Here is an 18,415-nt window from a genome sequence, read left to right as displayed (position 1 = left end):
AGTCCAGTCCCTCCCCGTCACTACAATGGACATACATTTTAAGGAAGCACCTATGAAAAACAGTAGAGTTCACAACACATCTGGGCACAGAGAGCATTTCTGGGTATTCTTGAAAGCAGTTTGTTTGCATTTTCAATCTAACATGAAATGAAGAGAAAATCAAATTCATCAATAGAAATGACACTGCTTAGAACTATCTAGCATTCTGGAGTCCTGTGTTCCACAGGCCCTGGGGCCTAGCGTTGTGGTGCAGCCAGCCAGACTTGTGCGTTAGGAGAGGCTAGGGGCACGTGCCTCTGACAGCGATCAGCATTGCTCAACAAAGTCCTCTGCTCCCAGCACTGCTGGGGTGGCAACAGGGCTGAAAAACCTACTTAGAATTGGATTGCTCCTTCCCTTTGTTTACAGTGCCCCCCGCCCCCCCCCCCCCGCCCCGTAGATGTAGCATTATAACATTTAGCCCTGTTACACAAAGGTGGGCCTAATTTTCACCAAACGGTCTTTACAAAGTGGCTGATAATCTGCCACTTTCTTAGTTTTACTGACAAAAGGTTGCCTTAATGCACAAATCTGGTCTTTTTCTTTTTTAAAGTAATGTAGGCTATTTCAACAACTCGAATTGAAAAACTGACTTCGGTTGTAGCTTTGGCAGCTACCCCGTAAGTAGAAGGGTCCCTTGGTTTCAATTTGGCTTTCGTACTTATTTCTTTCCTTGCTATAGCTGAAAAGAAGTTCAGTTTTAGAAAGGTATGTTCTATACACTGTGCCTGAAGGAACGTCTCTGTAATACTGGTGAGGACAGCACTCTGCCTCCTGTCAACAATATGTTCCCACTGAATCTGGATGAAGTCAATATTAAAATACAGACAAGCTACAGACAATCAATATGGATAACATGCAGACTCAAAGGTCCATGGGCGCTTCTCTCCTCTTTCTGAGTCTGTTATAAAAATAATTTTGGTTACAAATGTCTACACAGCACCAATTTTAATTTCACAAGCAGCCTCTTTGCTCAGCCACTCAGATGAATATGTAAGGATACATGCTCAAACAGCTTTTCTCATTTACTTCTGTCATTCTAAAAGGCCAGGAATCATATTAGTTTTTCTTAATTGGAAATTATTTAGCAGTAATTAAAACCATCAATTACAATACCCTAAAAATACATCAGCTGAATTTGGATAAGAAGTTCCCTTTACATGCAACTGTATAATAAAAGAATTAGGCCTGCAGTTGATAAACACTGTGTTCTGTAATAACAGAAGAAACAGGTCTCTAATAGTAAAAAAGCATTTCATAAAACTTTGTCTTATATAAAATATCTTATTGTGACCATTCCACTTATGATCAAAGCATAAGTGTTCACTCTGCCTTCTGCTGTGGGGCGGTTGGGGGTCCAACAAGTTCAAAAAATAAGAGTGCATCTGTTTCCCAGGCTGACAAAAGCAACAGTCTCGATTACACTGTGTCTCTCGCAAACTCCACTGCACTCACGCGCACATATACAAAGCTCCCAGTTCTCATCTTCGTGACACTGTTGCCACACTTTTTCTTTTTTTTCTTTCAAAAAAATCTGTCAGGAAAATTCGACTGCAAAATAATTGTCCTTGTCTATCCCCAGCCTGGATCTCCATCGCTCATTTTTAAGATTCTAAGAGATCAAGTCTGCAGCAGAAGGAGAATAGGCCTCATTCATCTTTCTCAAACCCTTTGGTTTCCACCTTTAGTTACAGTGAATGAAGATTTGCCTCAGTAGGCCTGAGTCAAAGGCTTTACAGATACTGAACCTGAAGTGCAACAAGAGAACAAACACCTGCCGTATGTCAGAGGAAGATCTAGAAGGTACTGGTAATAAATGTAACTCCCCATACATAAAGAATTCACAAGCGTCATCTGAAAATTCAGGCAACAGCTGCATTCTTGGAAAACTTTTACTGTCTCCCACCTATCCACATGGTGGACCAAAAAATCTACATGCCAAAGAAGGGATTCACATCCAATTAACACAGGCTAGAAGGGCAAAGAAAAGACTTTGGAGTAGGTAAGGGATGGGTTTTGAAGGAAAAGTGCTTTAAATATACTTTTGCAAAAAATAAATACATAAGTAAATAATCCGGGAGCTCTGGCACTGAAACTTCACTCACAGATTAGGCAGGGTCGTTCGACAGCGGCCTAAACTGAAATCGAAAACAACTGCTCAATTATGACACCATAAAATCCCAAGGAAGAAGTAGGAACCAAAGTTCCCTTTATTAAAATTTCTCACTTTTTATGAAAGTGCAAGAAGGGCTTCAAATGGATGCTGGCAGGAAGTCATCAAGCTCACTCACTCCCTCCACTTCCTCCCTCACTCTCTTCCTCCACTTCCTTCCCTCACACATGTGGAGAGCTGATTCTCTGATATCAAGAGTGCACATCCAGAATTCTTCTGGCTTCCCCTAAAGTCAGGCCTCTATTTCCAATAGCTCATGAAACAAAAGCTGTGAGGAAATACATTCAACAAGCAAAAGCAAAAGAGTGCCGGAGCCTGACATTTATGCAATGGGCGTAATGGCGGATAGACACAAGGGCTCCAAGACTGAGTCGTGTATGAGATTAGACTGTTCTGCCCGTGCTTCCAGAAAAACGGCAAGTTTTCCTAGAGTTTTAATTTTCTATCTATTCTTCTTTAAGATCCTAAGAGAGTTCTAGGTTCTTAGTGAGTACCTGAGATCAGAATCAGGTTGAAAAACACTTAAAACACTCAAAATTATTTTTAAAAGGAGGAATGAGGGGGAAAAAAAAACAGTTGAGGGAAAAAACAAGTTAATTGTGAACAGAGTAGAACTATCTGGTAAGCATGTGCTGATGCAAGTCAAAGTAGAAAACAGAACCCAAGGGAGAGGGAGGGAGAGGAAGGGGAAAGGAAGAACGGGGGTGGGGTGGGGGGGAGACAGGGGTACAGGCCCTTCCTGTGAAGATTCCATCTGCTGACTTGAATACTGCCCACCACCCTTCTGAAGGGCTGTGCTCTCCCTGCTGTCTTCACAGTGGCTAACAAACCCTGGCGAACACAGTATGAGTCAGTGATTTCTTGATCATGTTTCACAGACAGGGCATAAGGACTGGAGAAGCAGCCAAGTCTGCTGGCTGAGCCAAAGAAATCTGTGATAGAAAATACCCAAAACAGCCCCCTACCCATTCTAGGGGAAAAAATATACAAAACCCCTCCAAAGGCTAAATGAAACAAAACAAAAAGAGCCTTCTCCCTCCTAAAGAAAACCACACTGGAAACAAACGCCCTGCAAGAAGTCCACGAGAGTGTTTTTACAAGGCTGGTAGAGGTTATTTTGTTTTGGATTCCACAAAAATTTTATCTCCATCCCTAATGCCAAAGGAATGCAGTGCCCGGGAACTGTACTTCATTTCTTCTGGGCCAAAAGGGGCTTCATGGTCCAAGTAGTAGAGAAGCATGCTGCTTGTGGGCAGCTGCACTAGGGTTTTCAACTGCTTCTTCAGTTCTGCTACTGTTTGGTCCAGACGGATGCTCATTTCTTCCACCTGATCATTAAAGTGGACTTCTACCTTCGCACTGCTCTGGGGTCTTAGGTCCACTTCTGCCAAAGGCTCTAGCTTCCCATATTTTGTAATCAGTTCATGATACCTAAAAGGATAAGAAGAACAGTGTTAGCATAAGCTACGGACTCCAGAGAGGCCTTCTTCCCAGGAACAGGAAAACCACACTGCTACACTGCATCTCTGGCATCCTGAGCTACTGTGGATGGATGTAGCTACTGGATGGCTACTGTGGGTTCCAGGGCACAACATGGCTCTCTGCTTAGGCCACAGCAAAACCTCATGCATGTGGATGAAAGAAGCATTTTTCCTGAAGATGGTCTCCATGCTCAGAGGGGCTGGGGGTGTCTCACAGTTGCTAGAGTGGTTGCCAAGCATACATGAAGACCTGGGCTCAATGCCCAGAACTGCATAAACAGATGTAGTAGTGCAAGCCTGTAGCACTTGGGAGGTGGAGGCAGGAGGATTAAAAATTCAAGGTTGGGCTGAGAGATGACTCAGCGGTTAAGAGCACTGACTGCTCTTGCAGAGGACCCGGATTCAATTCCCAGCACCCACATGGCAGCTACAAACCATCCTTAACTCCAGTTCCAGGGGAATCCGAAGCCCTCTTCTGACTTCTGCGGCATTGCACGAATGGGTGCACTCACATACATGCAGGCGATACTCTCATACACATAAAATAAAAATAATAAAATATTTTAAAAATTCAAGGTTATCCTCAGTTGTGGTCAAGCTCGGCCAGGGATACATGGGAGCCTGTCTCAAAACAACACAATGACAAACCAAACAATAATCTTAAGAATAGGCTTAAAGGGAACAATGTAGAAAAGTGGGCACTGGCAGCAGAGTCCTGTCCTTCCACAGAGCTTGTTTTCCCAGATGTTAACACTGAGAGCAGCAAATGGCTAAGAACATGCTCCTTGGTAACACGTGGGAAGAGGGAAGCAGGTGAGCAGTTTCTGAGATTCCCAAGAAGCTGTAGCTTGTACACAAAAACATGTACTTCAGCTATTAATCCAGCTTTTTCAACGAAGCTTTGTTTTAAAGTTCCAGCCTAGCCTCAGCTAAAAGACAAGAAGTTTATTAAAAGATCCAGGATACATTCTTGGAAAAAGAAGGTGATGAATAAAGAATGTTCTCCAATCAGGGTAGGAATAAAAAAGCTAAGCACAGTGAGAAGAGACTGAGTAACAGAGGTGAGAACAGGTCAAGAATGTTTCCCACATGGAAACTCCTGCATTCACTGTCAGCCCAAAGGAATTTAGATTACTGATTTGATGGAGGAAATTAGGCAGTCTCCTACATACCAGAGAGGGAAAAACTACTGGAAAGATTCAACATTAGTTCTATCATAACTGAGACACACTGAGGTTTAATTAAAGATCAGAACACAAAGTCACAGAGAACTCTTCCCAGCTACCCACTCTACTCATGACCTTCTCAGTACAATCAGTATCATAATGAGGTTAGTAGGAACATTAACGGCACAGTGAGACATCTGTGCTGAGAGATGCAGGTGAGCATCTCCTTTAAGGGGAGTAACGGAATAAAAATAGCACTGGTTCCGACTTCCAAGTCTTGACTCTACTTTGTAATTAGCGAGATGAGTTGGCAACTTACTCAGTTCTTCTAGATCTGTTTCCTCACTAGCAAATTCAGGATGCTAAGTCTTGCCCTTCCTACCTCAAAGACAGTGGTAAATGAAGTAACTGGTGAGCAAATCCTTTGTAAACTCTAAGTTCATATACAAATACAAACCTGACCATTAATCCATGCTGCTCTGGAGCTTGTATCACTAAAACATACACACGCCTTGGAAAATACAAGACTGAAACCTTCTTAGGTGAAACTTCTTAGAAAAGATGTTGGTGTGTTAAAGCAGAATACAGAATTGCCTCCTAGGACATGAGCCCAAAGTCGTATTTTTAAAAGAGATTAAAATAAGCAAACAAACAAAAAAAGCCCCCAAAACTAATCAAACAAGAAATACCGTCAATAGCCACACCAGAACTGGGGGCACAACCATATTATCCTAATCCTTTATTTTATTTATTTTTTAATTTTTTGGTCTTTTGAGACAGGGTCTCTCTGTAGCCCCAGCTGGCCTGGAACTCACTATGTAGACCAGGTTGGCCTTGAACACATAGAGATCTGCCTGGGATTAAAGGCATGTGCCACCATGCCTGGCTGTCCTAATCTTTTCAATGGAGCCAAAAGTTCTGTAGCATGCAGTGTAACTAACCAAAGACATGATCCCCAGCTCTGAAATCACTACAGAGAAAGAGACCAGATCCTCCTAGTTTAAAGAAAAGCAGACAAAGAGACTAAGGAGTCAGCCAGATTAAGGAGGAACCAGGATGGAAAAAAGTCCTGGGGATAAGACGCCTCTCACCCCACTGTTGGAGTGATAGGGTTTCAGCAAAGGCAAGCCAAACAAAGACAAGCCCAGATGAATAAAACTACCAGGACTTGAGAGTCTGGATGGCTCGAAACTGGAGTCTCTTCTTCTCATCTCCTGTCACATACCTTCACACAAGCATAAAAGGATTATGATGATGTCACGAAATCTCAGAAAAGGTAGAAGAACCCAGTGGGCAAATGAGCTGAACCAAATTTCAGAGATATTTCCCCTCCAGACTACAGAAAAGTTGACAGACGAACACCCTCAAACTGCCTAAAAGGGACAAAAGAAGTAACAAAGGGACCAAGGAGAGTTAACACCTGCTACGTATCAGTTAACAGTCTGAGAAGTGCCCACTTTCACACATAAACAGCCACATAAGCCACAGAAATGCCAAGCACATACCACAGGAAAAAGAATGGAGGAAAGGAACACAGAAGCAAGTCCAAGAGGGGACACAGGGCCAGTTGAAGGAAACAGTTGAAGTGGGAACAAAATCTGAAAGCAGTCAGACTGAGAGAAGAAAATATACCACAAACACCCACTGTCTAGAAATCAGTGAGTGTAAGAACAGAAAAATTTGAGAGCTTGAAGAGAAATGTGAACTGCAGAACAGGGTGGAAGGGAGAGAATGGGTGGTCCACCACCTTTACTCACCGGACAAGTGAATGACAGAGTAATCAAGGCCAGTAGCCACAGCCAGATTCTGTTCAGTAATAAAGTTAGCAAGGAAACAGTCTGAAACAAGAATGAACTGAGGACACAGACACCCCCATGAAAACACTTCAGCAGTGGGGCTGCATTACAACAATGGGATTGATAACCCTTGAGTCTACTTAAATAGAAAACTAAAACTTAACAATAATTGTAAGATTTCTGAATCACTGACACTGGAGACAAATTAATCTCAACATAATAAACTATAATCAAAATTATATCCAAATGCAGAAATCAACCTAGCTGCTAGAAATGAGCAAGCATATTTCACAATTAAATGATTTGCAAATTGAGACACTGCCATGTCCTATAGTCTTCTCAGAGTCAACATGTACAAACATACCAACTGTCTTCTCTTCCAATCTTTCATATCGTGGTAAATAGTACTGACAACTATCCAATTATCCTCGCTAAAAACTAGACAGCCAATCTGGTTCATTTCTGCCCTATCTCTTTCCTCTGCTGCCTCATTCAATCAATTAACAAGTTTTTAAAAATTATTTTTATTTTATGTGGATGAGTGTATTGCCTGCATGTATGTTAGTGCACCCATGTTGTGCAATGCCGCGGAGGTCAGAAGAGGGCTTCAGATTCCCCTAGAACTGGAGTTAAGGACAGTCCGTAGCTGCCATGTAGGTGCTGGGAATCAAACCTGGGTCCTCTGCAAGAGAAGTCAATGCTCTTAGCTGCTAAGCCGTCTCTCCAGTTAATTCATTTTCCTCTTATTTTATTAATCTATCTGCATGTCTCTTGCCTCATAAATTCAAGTCACTCTCATTACAATCTTAACACACCTGGCTGCAAAAACTAGATGACCTTCCTCTCTGTCTAGGCCATTTTCCTCCTGGTGGGCCTTCCTATACTGCAGAGTTCGGAAAGCTGAAATCAACATTTCCCACATGCCTTTGCAGATGAGATTTAGCTTCTACCAGAATCGGTCAGCTCTAAGTTTGCAACAGAATTAGTAGATCTAGCAGACACAATGTGGGAAAAATGTGGGTGGCAGCTTCCACATCAGTCTAAAAGTTCGAGCAATGTTCCTGGAGTCAAAGCCGTAGCAGCATCTTGCTGATCTCCAGATCCTAGCGGTGACCGATCAGCACCAAGGACAGCTGCTTGCAGAGTCCTTCCACCTTCCCTACTACCTACCTCCCATTATTGCGGAGGTAACAGTGTCCTTAGAGGACGAGTTCTCTGATATTATTCTAGAGGCTTAGGGAGGCAGCTTAAACCTACTCCTCCAGCTCTTCCGAAGAATTTGTAAGGAGTTTACTCACTGCATGAAGCCCCTTTCTCCTTAAAGTAGCTAATGCCTTTTCATGAGTTCAGGGTTGCTCCAAGACAATCCTTGCCTATATCACTGTCAAATGATTATTATAAAACACAAATGTGAACAACTCAGTCTTTTACTTAAAACACACACTGTCCACCAGAATAAAACCTTAATTCTGTAACATGATTGTGGCAGGCAGAATTTTGGTCTCCAAATCTGGATGGGCTGAATCTAAAAAGAAACAAGTTTCTCCAGTTAGTAGAAGAAACAAAACAAAACCAGAGATTCTCCAACTAGCAGCACAGGAAAGACGAAACACCATTATTACATAAAGATGGATGGGCCATGTGGAATGCTTAAGAATTCTTTTGAGACTGCAAAGTGATTCACCAGGGCCTCCAGTAAGGAAAACAGCCTTGCTGACCTCTTCATTTCTGCCTTGAGGGACCTTGAGCAGAGACCCAGCTGAGTCACACTGCCCAGACACTGTGCCTGTCCACAGAAACAGTGACATAGCAATTGTTTTAAGCCACTAACAAGGTGTGTCATCACTTGATCATTTCCTACACCCACATTTCTACTGTTTATAACTTCAAATCTACATTTATTCATTGATCTACCGGTAAGGCCGGTAGACTTTCATATATGAGTTAGATTTTGGATGTGGGCTATAAAGGAAATGTCCACTCTTAAACAGAAACAAAAAAAGGAATCTGTGACTCACTTTACAAACTGAGTATGTTTCCTGACAAATTACATTAGCTAGAATCATGACTGTTAAGATAACCTGTTTTTTTACTAGTTTTCTCCATTTGCAGCTTCCCTGTAACAGGAAAATCAGTCAATGCGTGGTCTTAATTTTACAAAATACCCAGTAAATTTTAGAAACACGTTTCTTCCTAGTCTTCTAGTCTGGGTATTTCACTCATTAGTCTGAAGTCCACCCACACGGAACAACATTGCATTGGAATGCCCAAGCTTTCTGTAGCATCAGTTCAGTACCTTCTCAATTTACCCCTTCTTAAAAGAGGCAAATGGCTTCTGATGTCTAAGTATTCTTCAAAACCAACTGCCTCAACTTTTATTTCAGGAATCAACAACTTCATTTGGCTATTATCAAGTATTTAATATTTATAAGCCTCGCTTCTGAAGGGTGCAAAATTCTATAGCCTGACTTTAGAAAAGATTATTGATAAGAATATACTATAATCGTCAGGTGTTGAAATCCACTATGTACTGTATTTGTGCCTAGAGGTTCTCCCATCATCCCACCAAGACCTTATAACATCAAATGACCAGCCTCAGAACAACAAAATGGTCTACGGTCACGGGAAAGGCCAGCATGAGCACATGGGAAGCTGAGAATGAGAAATGGAAACAGCAAGCTAGCTGGGCCTTGTGGGGGACGCCACCCACAGGCAAACTGGGGCTGGCTTTTCCCTTTCCTATTAATGAAAGTGCCCACTTAAGAGAAGAGTTTCTTACAAGTTTTAGAGTCTCCGAATCATGAGCAGTCAGAAGTCAGGCCACCAGCAGAGTGCAACAGAAGGTGACAGAAAGAGGGGAGCACAGAATGACACCATTCTGTGTGGAGCTGGGCTAGTTATATTCCCAGTGTGAACAAGCTCTGTGCACACAAGGGGCTTCTGGTTGATGGCATGCTTGCGTGATACAGTACATGGGTAGACTCTGAAGCATGGTGGTCAGGTCAGAGAGAGATGCCTCTCTCCTTGCTGCCTATCTTGCGAGCATTTCCTCAGCCACATGCAGCTGTAAGACTGTGACCAACACAGCTGAAGATGTGTGACCAATGCATGCTGCTTATAATGGGACTGTAGGGTTCTGTCGTAAATCCTAACCCAAGGGTACATTTATGATAAAGCCTAAAACCAAAAGATGGGGTTACGTCAGTCTACACTCTTAGTTGGATTATCAACTATCTAAATTAAGTACTAAAAACAGCATATAGTTCACATTTTTCTTTTTTAGAAAGTAGAAGCACTAAGGCATGGTCACACTCAGGGGCTTCTGAAAGGCAGAAGGCTTGCACATCTGGATATCACGTGTCACAGCATCAAGGGGCATCCTAGAGGAAATGAAGGGATTCCCATTTTATGCAGGTGCCTGTACCACAGTGGGAGCCTAAGTGACCAGAGGTACTCTCTGTCCTCACCATTGTCCAGAAGTGTGTTTACTGGTGGCCTTGGCCAGGCAGTGTTAAGGTAATTACTATAGTAGTTTACCATTCCTCAAATGCAGGTCCATATTGGAGTTTGTGCTCTAAACAGTCATCTTTCTACTTTAAAAAACCCTAAAATATGTGTAGTTCTCCTCAAGTGTAACATGAAAAATCCCTAACAGCCCACTTTGTTGAATCCAGTCCCTGAAGCCTAAGGAGATGACAAGCATTGCTCAGGCTCACCCTGCTGTCCCTGGCATTATGAGGTTCTCAAACCTGTATTCCAAGTACCTTCTGAAGGCCTCATGGAATCTCCTTTGCTGTATTATGGTATTTCTTCTTTCATTTTGAGCCGTTCTACAACCACACCAGAGAAGGCTCCTAACACTTGTAACAGACCGTACACTCTACTTTTTAAGGTCACCAATTGTACTTACTAAAGCAAATATATTTTTGAGACAGGTGAAAACTTAGATGGTCTGTTTCATGCTTTATAGACGTGTAACTGAGAGTCTATTGATTAACCTGAAGCTTTGGAGCTAAGGAAAGGTAGAATTAGAATCCAAGCTTTATTCTAGCCCAGCAATTCTTAGTGAATCTCTGTAATAATAAACACTATTCTAGAAACTCGCTTCTCCCTCCTACATTTCAAATGTCCATTTCTCTTTCTTCAAAAGTTTTTTTTCCCCGTTTTTGCAGCAGGGTCTCAGAATGTAGCCCAGGTGGCCCCAAGCTTGCAAATCCTCCCCCCTCAGCCTCTGTGGTCCCATATTACAGATTCCAGAAATGCACCTCATTCTTCTTTTGCCCTCTATGTCTGGGTGGTCCTAAAGTTCACTGGCTCTTTACCATCTTCCGCTGTAAAGCACATTCGCTCGATCAGCTTGAGCCACAGAAGTTCCCTCTTGACTTCCTCAAGGGTCTCTGTTTCGCAGTCTTCATAACCATTCTCACTGTTCACATATGGCAAAGTTTCTAAGAATTCTCTTTTTTGCTTAAAAACAAAACAAAGAAACAAACCAGGGTCTGGCTATGGAGCCTAAGCTGGCCTTGAACGTACAGTCTTCTCACCTCTGCCTCCTGCATGCTTGGGATTAAAGTTCACACAGCTTCACTGTTTCTTGAATTCAAGTTTTGTCAAAATTACAAGTGAATGGGTAAAATGTGCCGTATTATGGTGACTACCATACAGCAGTTAAAATTATTTTAATCTAATCTACACACATTTACCAACTCACTCAAGACTTTGATCAAAACAGCTTTGTAAATTCACTAATAGTGCCCTTTTGCTTCAAACTCAAAGAAACAATACAGTGAATATAAAGAGAAAGCTAAGATCTATATAACCCAGGCTAAAAATTTTATGTCCATAGGCCAGAGCCCAAACAGGAAGCCATAGTAATTATAAATGTGTATGTATCTAAATATATACACACAGTTCACAAATGAAGCAAAATCTGATAGAACAAAAGTAAAAACAGACATTTCACCATTCTCTGGTAATTTTGACAAAACTTGAATTTAAGAACAGCAATGCTGAGTGAGCTCCAAACCAAGCCCACAACAGGCAGAAGCAAGGTGGACTGGCGACAGCAACACTCCACTCAGTAGTTACAAAACAAGCATCGAGGCAGCTGCTATGATTTAAAGGCCCCAAACAGCACTAACTACTTGACCTGATATGAAAAATACTGCCGAATAACATCTTTTTCTAGTGTATAAGAAACAAGAAAGACCACATTCTAAGTCAAAGTTTATCTCAGACACACCACTACAGCTTTCCCCCCATGTGCATGTATGCAGATTCATGTGCACATATATGTGCCATTATAGAAAATGAACAGTTTTGGGTAGGAGGGTCTTCCACTGACCTGGAGCTCACTAATTTGGCTATACTGGCCGGCCAGTGAGCCCCAGGATCCTCTAGTCTAGCCTCCTCAGAGATGGGATTATCAGTGTGCACCACCACACCTGGCACTGTCACATGGGTTCTGGGATAGAACTAGGGTCCTCATACTTGCAAGACAAGCACTTTACCAACTGAATTATCTCCTTATCCCACAACAGTGCTCAAAAAGCAGAAATAATACAACATAAACTCTCTCACTGTAGTAAAATTAAACTAGAAATCATCAACAAATATATAACTAGAAAAAATATTCCCAAATAAACATATAACCCAAAATATTTTGGAAATGAACAATATACTTATAAATTACCCATGAGTCAGAGGAAGTCACAAGAAAATTAAGCATATTATGAGTCCAATGAAAATAATAATACAATGTATTTAAAATGATAAAAGTAGTTTATAGATATGAATGTTTATAATAAAAACTGTCTCAAGTTGATGATCTAAACTTATGATACTAGAATATGAGCAAATTAAGCCGCAAGAAAGAGAAGAAATGAGAGGAAACAATGAAAAGAAAGCAGAGGAAAAAATCAGAGAAGGCCCATTAACCCTGAAGCTGATTCTTTGTAAAGAACAGTAAATTTGGGAAGTATCTAGGCAGAATGGAAGAAAAAAAGGGACTGAAAGAGGGGACATCACTGCAGAACCTAAAGACATTAAAGGCTTATAATAAATGAACACTATAAACAATTTTATGTAAGTCCAACAAGTAGGATGAAATGGGCAGACTACTTCAAAAACACAAACTACCAATGCTCGCTCCAGAGGAAACAACAGGAGCTGCTGAAAGAAAACGTCAGGCTCAAGCAGCCTCACTGATAAATTCTACAATTTTTTTTTGTCTTTTTGAAGCAGGGTCTCCCTGTAGCCCCAGCTGTCCTGGAACTCACTATGTAGACCAGGTTGGCCTTGAACTCACAGAGATCCACCTGCCTCCGCCTCCCAAATGCTGGGACTACAGGCGTGCGCCACCACACCCGACTTACAAAATACTTTTAGAGGAAAAATGACTAATTTTATAAAAGTTGTTATAGAAAAACAGAAAGGGTATCCACCAATCAGCACAATTCGAATATAAAATCAAGATGAAGATTTAAGAAAATTGCAGACCAATATCCATCATGAACATAGTCACAAAAATCCTTAACAAAATATTAGCAAACTGAATACATAAAATACTTATTCTTTTATTGAATTTTTGCAAATTTCATAGATATATTTTGATCATATTCAGACCTCCCCCTACCTGCACCCCTCTTATGTCCCCTGCTGCTGGATTTTTCATACTCTGTCATATATATTAGGGCCTATCAAGTCAAATTTGTATCCCCAAATGCCCTTCAGTATCGGTCCATCCACTGGATCCTGCATAACCTATGTGATGTCACACCCTGAAAGAAAACCAATTCTCTCTCTCCCAGTAGTTATCTACTGCCAAGAGTTCCTCAGCTAAGGTTGGGCTTCTCACCCACTCCCCCATTTCTATGCTGGGATTTTGTCTGGCTTGAGCTTGCATGGGTCTTCTGCATGCTGTTACCATTGCTGTGAGTTCCTATAAGTAACTTCCCAACTGTCTGGAAAACTGTTTCCTTGTGGTTATTTACCACCCTTGGCTCTTACATCTTTCAGTTCCATCTTCTGCAATGATCCCTGAGTCTTGGGTGACAGAGGTTTGATATAAATGTCCTATTCAGGGCTAAGGACTCTGCAGTATCTTATTCTTTGCACTTTGACCAGTTGTGACTTTCTGGGTTAATGAGGAAGCTTTGCTAGTGAGAGTTGAGAGATACATTAATATTCTCTCTGTCCCCTTGCTAGGTTTCCTGAGGCTCAGGTATAGAGGTTGTATTGTAGATGTGTCACTTAGGGCTGGGAACCTCACAGACATTTATTCTCTGCATTTGGCCAGTTGTAAAACCTCATAAGTTTCAGATAGCTGGAACTAGAAACTATTACGCTAAGTGAAATAACACAGAAAAACAATGGAATTTTTTTTTAAAATGACAGTTCATCAGATCCAAGAAGGATTTATCCAGAAATTCAAGGCTGGCTAAACCTAAAAAATTTACTCAATATAATTCATGGTATTAATACACTAAATTAGCAAATGGTATAAATTTCATAAAAGATGCAGAAAAATCAACTAAATTCATCATCCATCCACAATTTATATATAATATATATGTAAAACCTCAGGAACTTCCTTAATCTAACAAAGGCCCTGAACAAAAGACTTTTTGAGAATATATTTCATGATGAAAAGTCAAAGATTGATATAGAAACTCAAAGAATCACAAGTAGCCAAAACAATTCCAAAAAAGAACAATGTTGGAGAACTCAGATTCATTGACTTCAAAACATATTCAAAGCCCCAGTAATGAAGAGTGCAGGTACCGGCATGAACACAGGTCAAAGAACAGGACAGTCCAGAAAACACCAGCCTTTGACAAGGATGCTAAGAACATGCAAATGAGATGTTGGGAAAACTTAATATCCACATGCCAAAGAAAGAAGATGGACCCTCACCTGTCACCAAATGCTAAATTGAACTCAAAATGGACCACAGTGTTAATTACCAAACAACTCAGCAGTTATAGTCCTGAATATTTGTCCAGAACAACAAAAAGTTGCATTCATATAAACACCTATACATCAATGTTCTTAGATTAACTTATTTAGCACCTATGCAAAAGCCAGGCATGGCAGCATGTGTCAATCATGCCAGTGCTAGGATGGAAGCAAGCACATCCCTAGGGCTTGGGGCCAGCCTGTCCAGATGAATCTGTGAGCTCCATGTTCAGAAAGACCTTTCTCAAAAAAGAAAAAAATAAATAAAAAGGAAGATTGCATAGGATAGCTAATGTTGACCTCTGGTTTGGTTTCCACGTGCATGTGCACACATGAAGAAAACATACCCACGGACACACACACACACACGTGCGTGTGCACACATGAAGAAAACATACCCACGGACACACACACACACGTGCATGTGCACACATGAAGAAAACATACCCATGGACACACATACACACACACACACACACAAAGCTGGGGAAAATTCAGCACCCTTCTAGATGCCTTATGGATGGGTAAGTAAACTGTGGTTAAATGAACATTCATATACAAGCAAATGTGTGGAACTAAAATACACAGGCACACACAAGTGAGCATGAGCTTGAAAAATCCATATCAGTGGGCTGTATCAACATTAAGATCCTGGTTGTGATAATACTCAACCATTCCACCCAAGTGAAATGCTGTCACTACAGGCACTGGCTGGTGCATGGGATCCTGCCATACTATTATTTTTTATAACTGTATGTGACCTATAATTAATCCTAATGATAATTTTTATTATTATTTTTTATTGTTTTATCTGTAAGAGGGTACTTCTCTGCCTCTGTGTAAGCACACTTGTGTCATGCAATGCCTGAGGAGGTCAGAAGAAGGTATCAGATCCCATGGAACTGGAGTTATGGATGGTTATTAGCTGCCATGTGGGTGTTGGAAACTGAGCCTAGGTCCTCTCCAAGAGCAGCCAGTGCTCTTGACTGCTGAGCTATCTCTCTAGCCTCTGAAAATTCTAATTAAAAAGGGGCTATATTAGCCAGGCGTGGTGGCACACGTCTTTAATCCCAGCACTCAGGAGGCAGAGGCATGCAGATCTCTGTGAGTTCAAGGCCAGCCTGGTCTACATAGTGAGTTCCAGGACAGCTGGGGCTACAAGGAGGCCCTGTCTCAAAAAGACCAAAAAAAAAAGGGGGGGGGGCTATATTATACAGATTCCAATGATATGCTAGTCTAGAAAAGCTAACACTACAGGCATAGAAAACAGTGGTTGACAGAGGGCAGGAGTCAGGGAAAATGGTGAAGGAGCATGAAATATTTTAGGATGATGGAAATTTAATATTTCTGTTGTGTCTGAGGTTACATAATGGTACTACTTGCCAACATTTAGAAGTATAAACTAAAAAAGGTAATATGTATTCTGTGTTGGTTATATCTCAATAAAACTGACTTTAAAAAAGGACACTGTGGGGCTAGAAAGACGGATCAGCAGGCAAGAGCACACTGCACAAGCATCAAGACCAGAGTTCAGATTCCAGCACCCATGTGAAAAGGTGGGCATGGCCACATGCAGGCCTCCTAACTCCAGACAGAATTGGGGACAGAGACAGGAGAACTACAGGGCTAGCTCGCCACCAGCCTAGCTCCAGACCAATGGGAGACCCTGTCTCAAAAGGAACAGGAGGAAAGTGTTCTCTTGGTCTTTGCATGTGTACAGGTGAGCAAACCCACACATATCACATATATCACATATACGTACATACATGTATCACAGCCAATATTTTGTAAAGCTTAAAAGGAAACTGCTAAAAGATAACCATTTAATAGGACAATCAAGATAAAAGGGAAAGGCAGAAATCAACATTATTAGCAATATAAAAGATGAATACTGGTATAGTATAGTTTTTAAATGACAAAAATCAATAAGAAGTGGGGTTGAGGATCTATTGTTAAGTGGAAAAAGGTAAAACACAGAACCAGGTGAATTGTTTTATATACAAAAAGTATGCACTGATCTGCAATGGAATTATAACAAGAAACTCCTATCAGTGGTTGCCTGGGAACCAAATACTTTAGTGGCTACTGAGGATACTAAAATTTTCAACTACGTTCCACATGGAAGCATCGTCCACCAAAATGAAAATTAAATAAAATAATCTAGAAACCAAAACACATAGCCCACATAAGAATATTGCAAATGACTAGAAAATCTTAAGCCTAAATGAAATAATTTAAAAGGAAAATAAGGAATTTCCAACACAATTTTACAAAGCTAGTATGTTTATTATCCCAGAAAAGAAGAGTAGAAAATTGTAGATGAATTTTATATATAAAAATAAACGGGAACATTCCAAATAACATTATAAAATTAAAATTAAATGCTATGAGTTTATAAAGAAACTTCTTATTTCTTTTTTTTTAAATGTTTTATTCTTAATTTTATGTGTATACGTGTATTGTCTGCATGTAGCTAAGTGCACCTGTGTCGTGCAATGCCTGTGGAGGACAGAAGAGGTTGTTGGATCCCCTGGAACTGGAGTTATGGACAGTTGTGAGCTGCCATGTGGGTGCTGGGATTCGAACCTGGGTCTTCTGTAAGAACAGTCAGTGTTCTTAACTGCTGAGCCATCTCTCCAGCCCCAGAAACTTATTTCACAACTAAGTTGAATACTGGAATGCAAAGATGGTTCAGCAAAGTAAATGTATCACTAAAATCTATACTAACAGAAGAAGTCAAGTTCATCTGAATACAAAAAGAACATTTTATGAAATTTAATGCTATTCATAACCAAAGAAACTCCCTAGAAAACCAAAGATAAAACTATCTTTCATGTCAAATATACATACATGATTTCATGTACCTGTAAATCTAGGAACCACGTATGAGGAAACATACAATAGTGTCTTTCTGAGACTGGCCTAATACACTTACTATGATTAACTCCACTAACATTCATTTCCTAGGAATGATGTAAGAAAAACCCACTGTGTATACATGTATATGATCACACTGTCTACCCTTCCTCTGTGGCTGTCCACCTAGGTCGGTTCCATCACTCAGCTACTGTGAATAGTGAAATGGAACAAGCAGGAGCAAGGAGGGGACAGGCAGGTCAGAGGGGCTGGGGGAATATGCTCAATATGCAATATATATTTATTTGCATGAAAATTAAAATACAACAAAATATTGAAAATCAAACTTAAATTTTTAAAAAAAATTATCCTACCTGGATATAGGACACCTACAAAAGCTACAGGGAAATTCAAATTTCACATTGAAACTCTTCCTGTTATAATTTGAAATGCATTCTCTTTGAATGAGGAAGAAGACAATTAGCTCCTTTACTAGGATTTCGGTTTGGGTGGTAACAGGGCTTGATCTCAGAGCCTCCCATCACATGTTAGCCAAGTGTTCTACCATCGAGCTACATCCCCAGCCTGTCTGTCATTTTAAATATTACAGGAGAGGACATATTCAAGGAAGCAAAATTAAGAGGCACAGAAATTATTTGAGGGCGTAACTATATACAGAGAAATCCCTAAGGAAGTAAAGATAAACTATTCTCAACACGAAGAGTGCTGGGTAGATGATCAGCATGCAAGTCATTGGTGTTTGTCTATCGTGGCAGTCACTAACTAGAAACAGAATCAGAAACGATGATTCCATTAGAAACAGCAACAACAATGAATAAGACTAGAAAGAAATCTAACAAAGTTGTATAAGACATCTATGAGACAAATCAGGTATCTGTGAAGGACACACAGAACACTCTGAATTCAATAAAGGCATTGTTTCTAAAG

At 40.7% G+C, this 18,415-nt stretch overlaps 1 protein-coding gene across 2 annotated transcripts in view; it reads right to left on the bottom strand.

Moving 5' to 3' along the window:
• Positions 1-497: 497 nt before the first annotated feature.
• Tbcel (tubulin folding cofactor E like) overlaps positions 498-18,415 on the bottom strand; it is a 68,718-nt gene continuing 50,800 nt past the window's right edge. Inside the window, exon 8 of one of the 2 annotated variants that reach the window (XM_008826015.3) lies at positions 498-3,643. In XM_008826015.3, the coding sequence (XP_008824237.1) occupies positions 3,325-3,643 (319 nt within the window). In that variant the 3' untranslated portion in view covers positions 498-3,324. Of the gene's footprint in view, positions 3,644-8,065; positions 8,181-18,415 lie in introns of those variants that run through there. The other variant, XM_029560118.1, reaches the window with a different exon arrangement.

Source organism: Nannospalax galili, unplaced genomic scaffold (assembly GCF_000622305.1).
Source record: "Nannospalax galili isolate Female #2095 unplaced genomic scaffold, S.galili_v1.0 scaffold229, whole genome shotgun sequence".
Classification (NCBI taxonomy): Eukaryota; Metazoa; Chordata; class Mammalia; order Rodentia; family Spalacidae; genus Nannospalax; species Nannospalax galili.
This window is presented reverse-complemented; position numbering and strand designations above follow the sequence as displayed.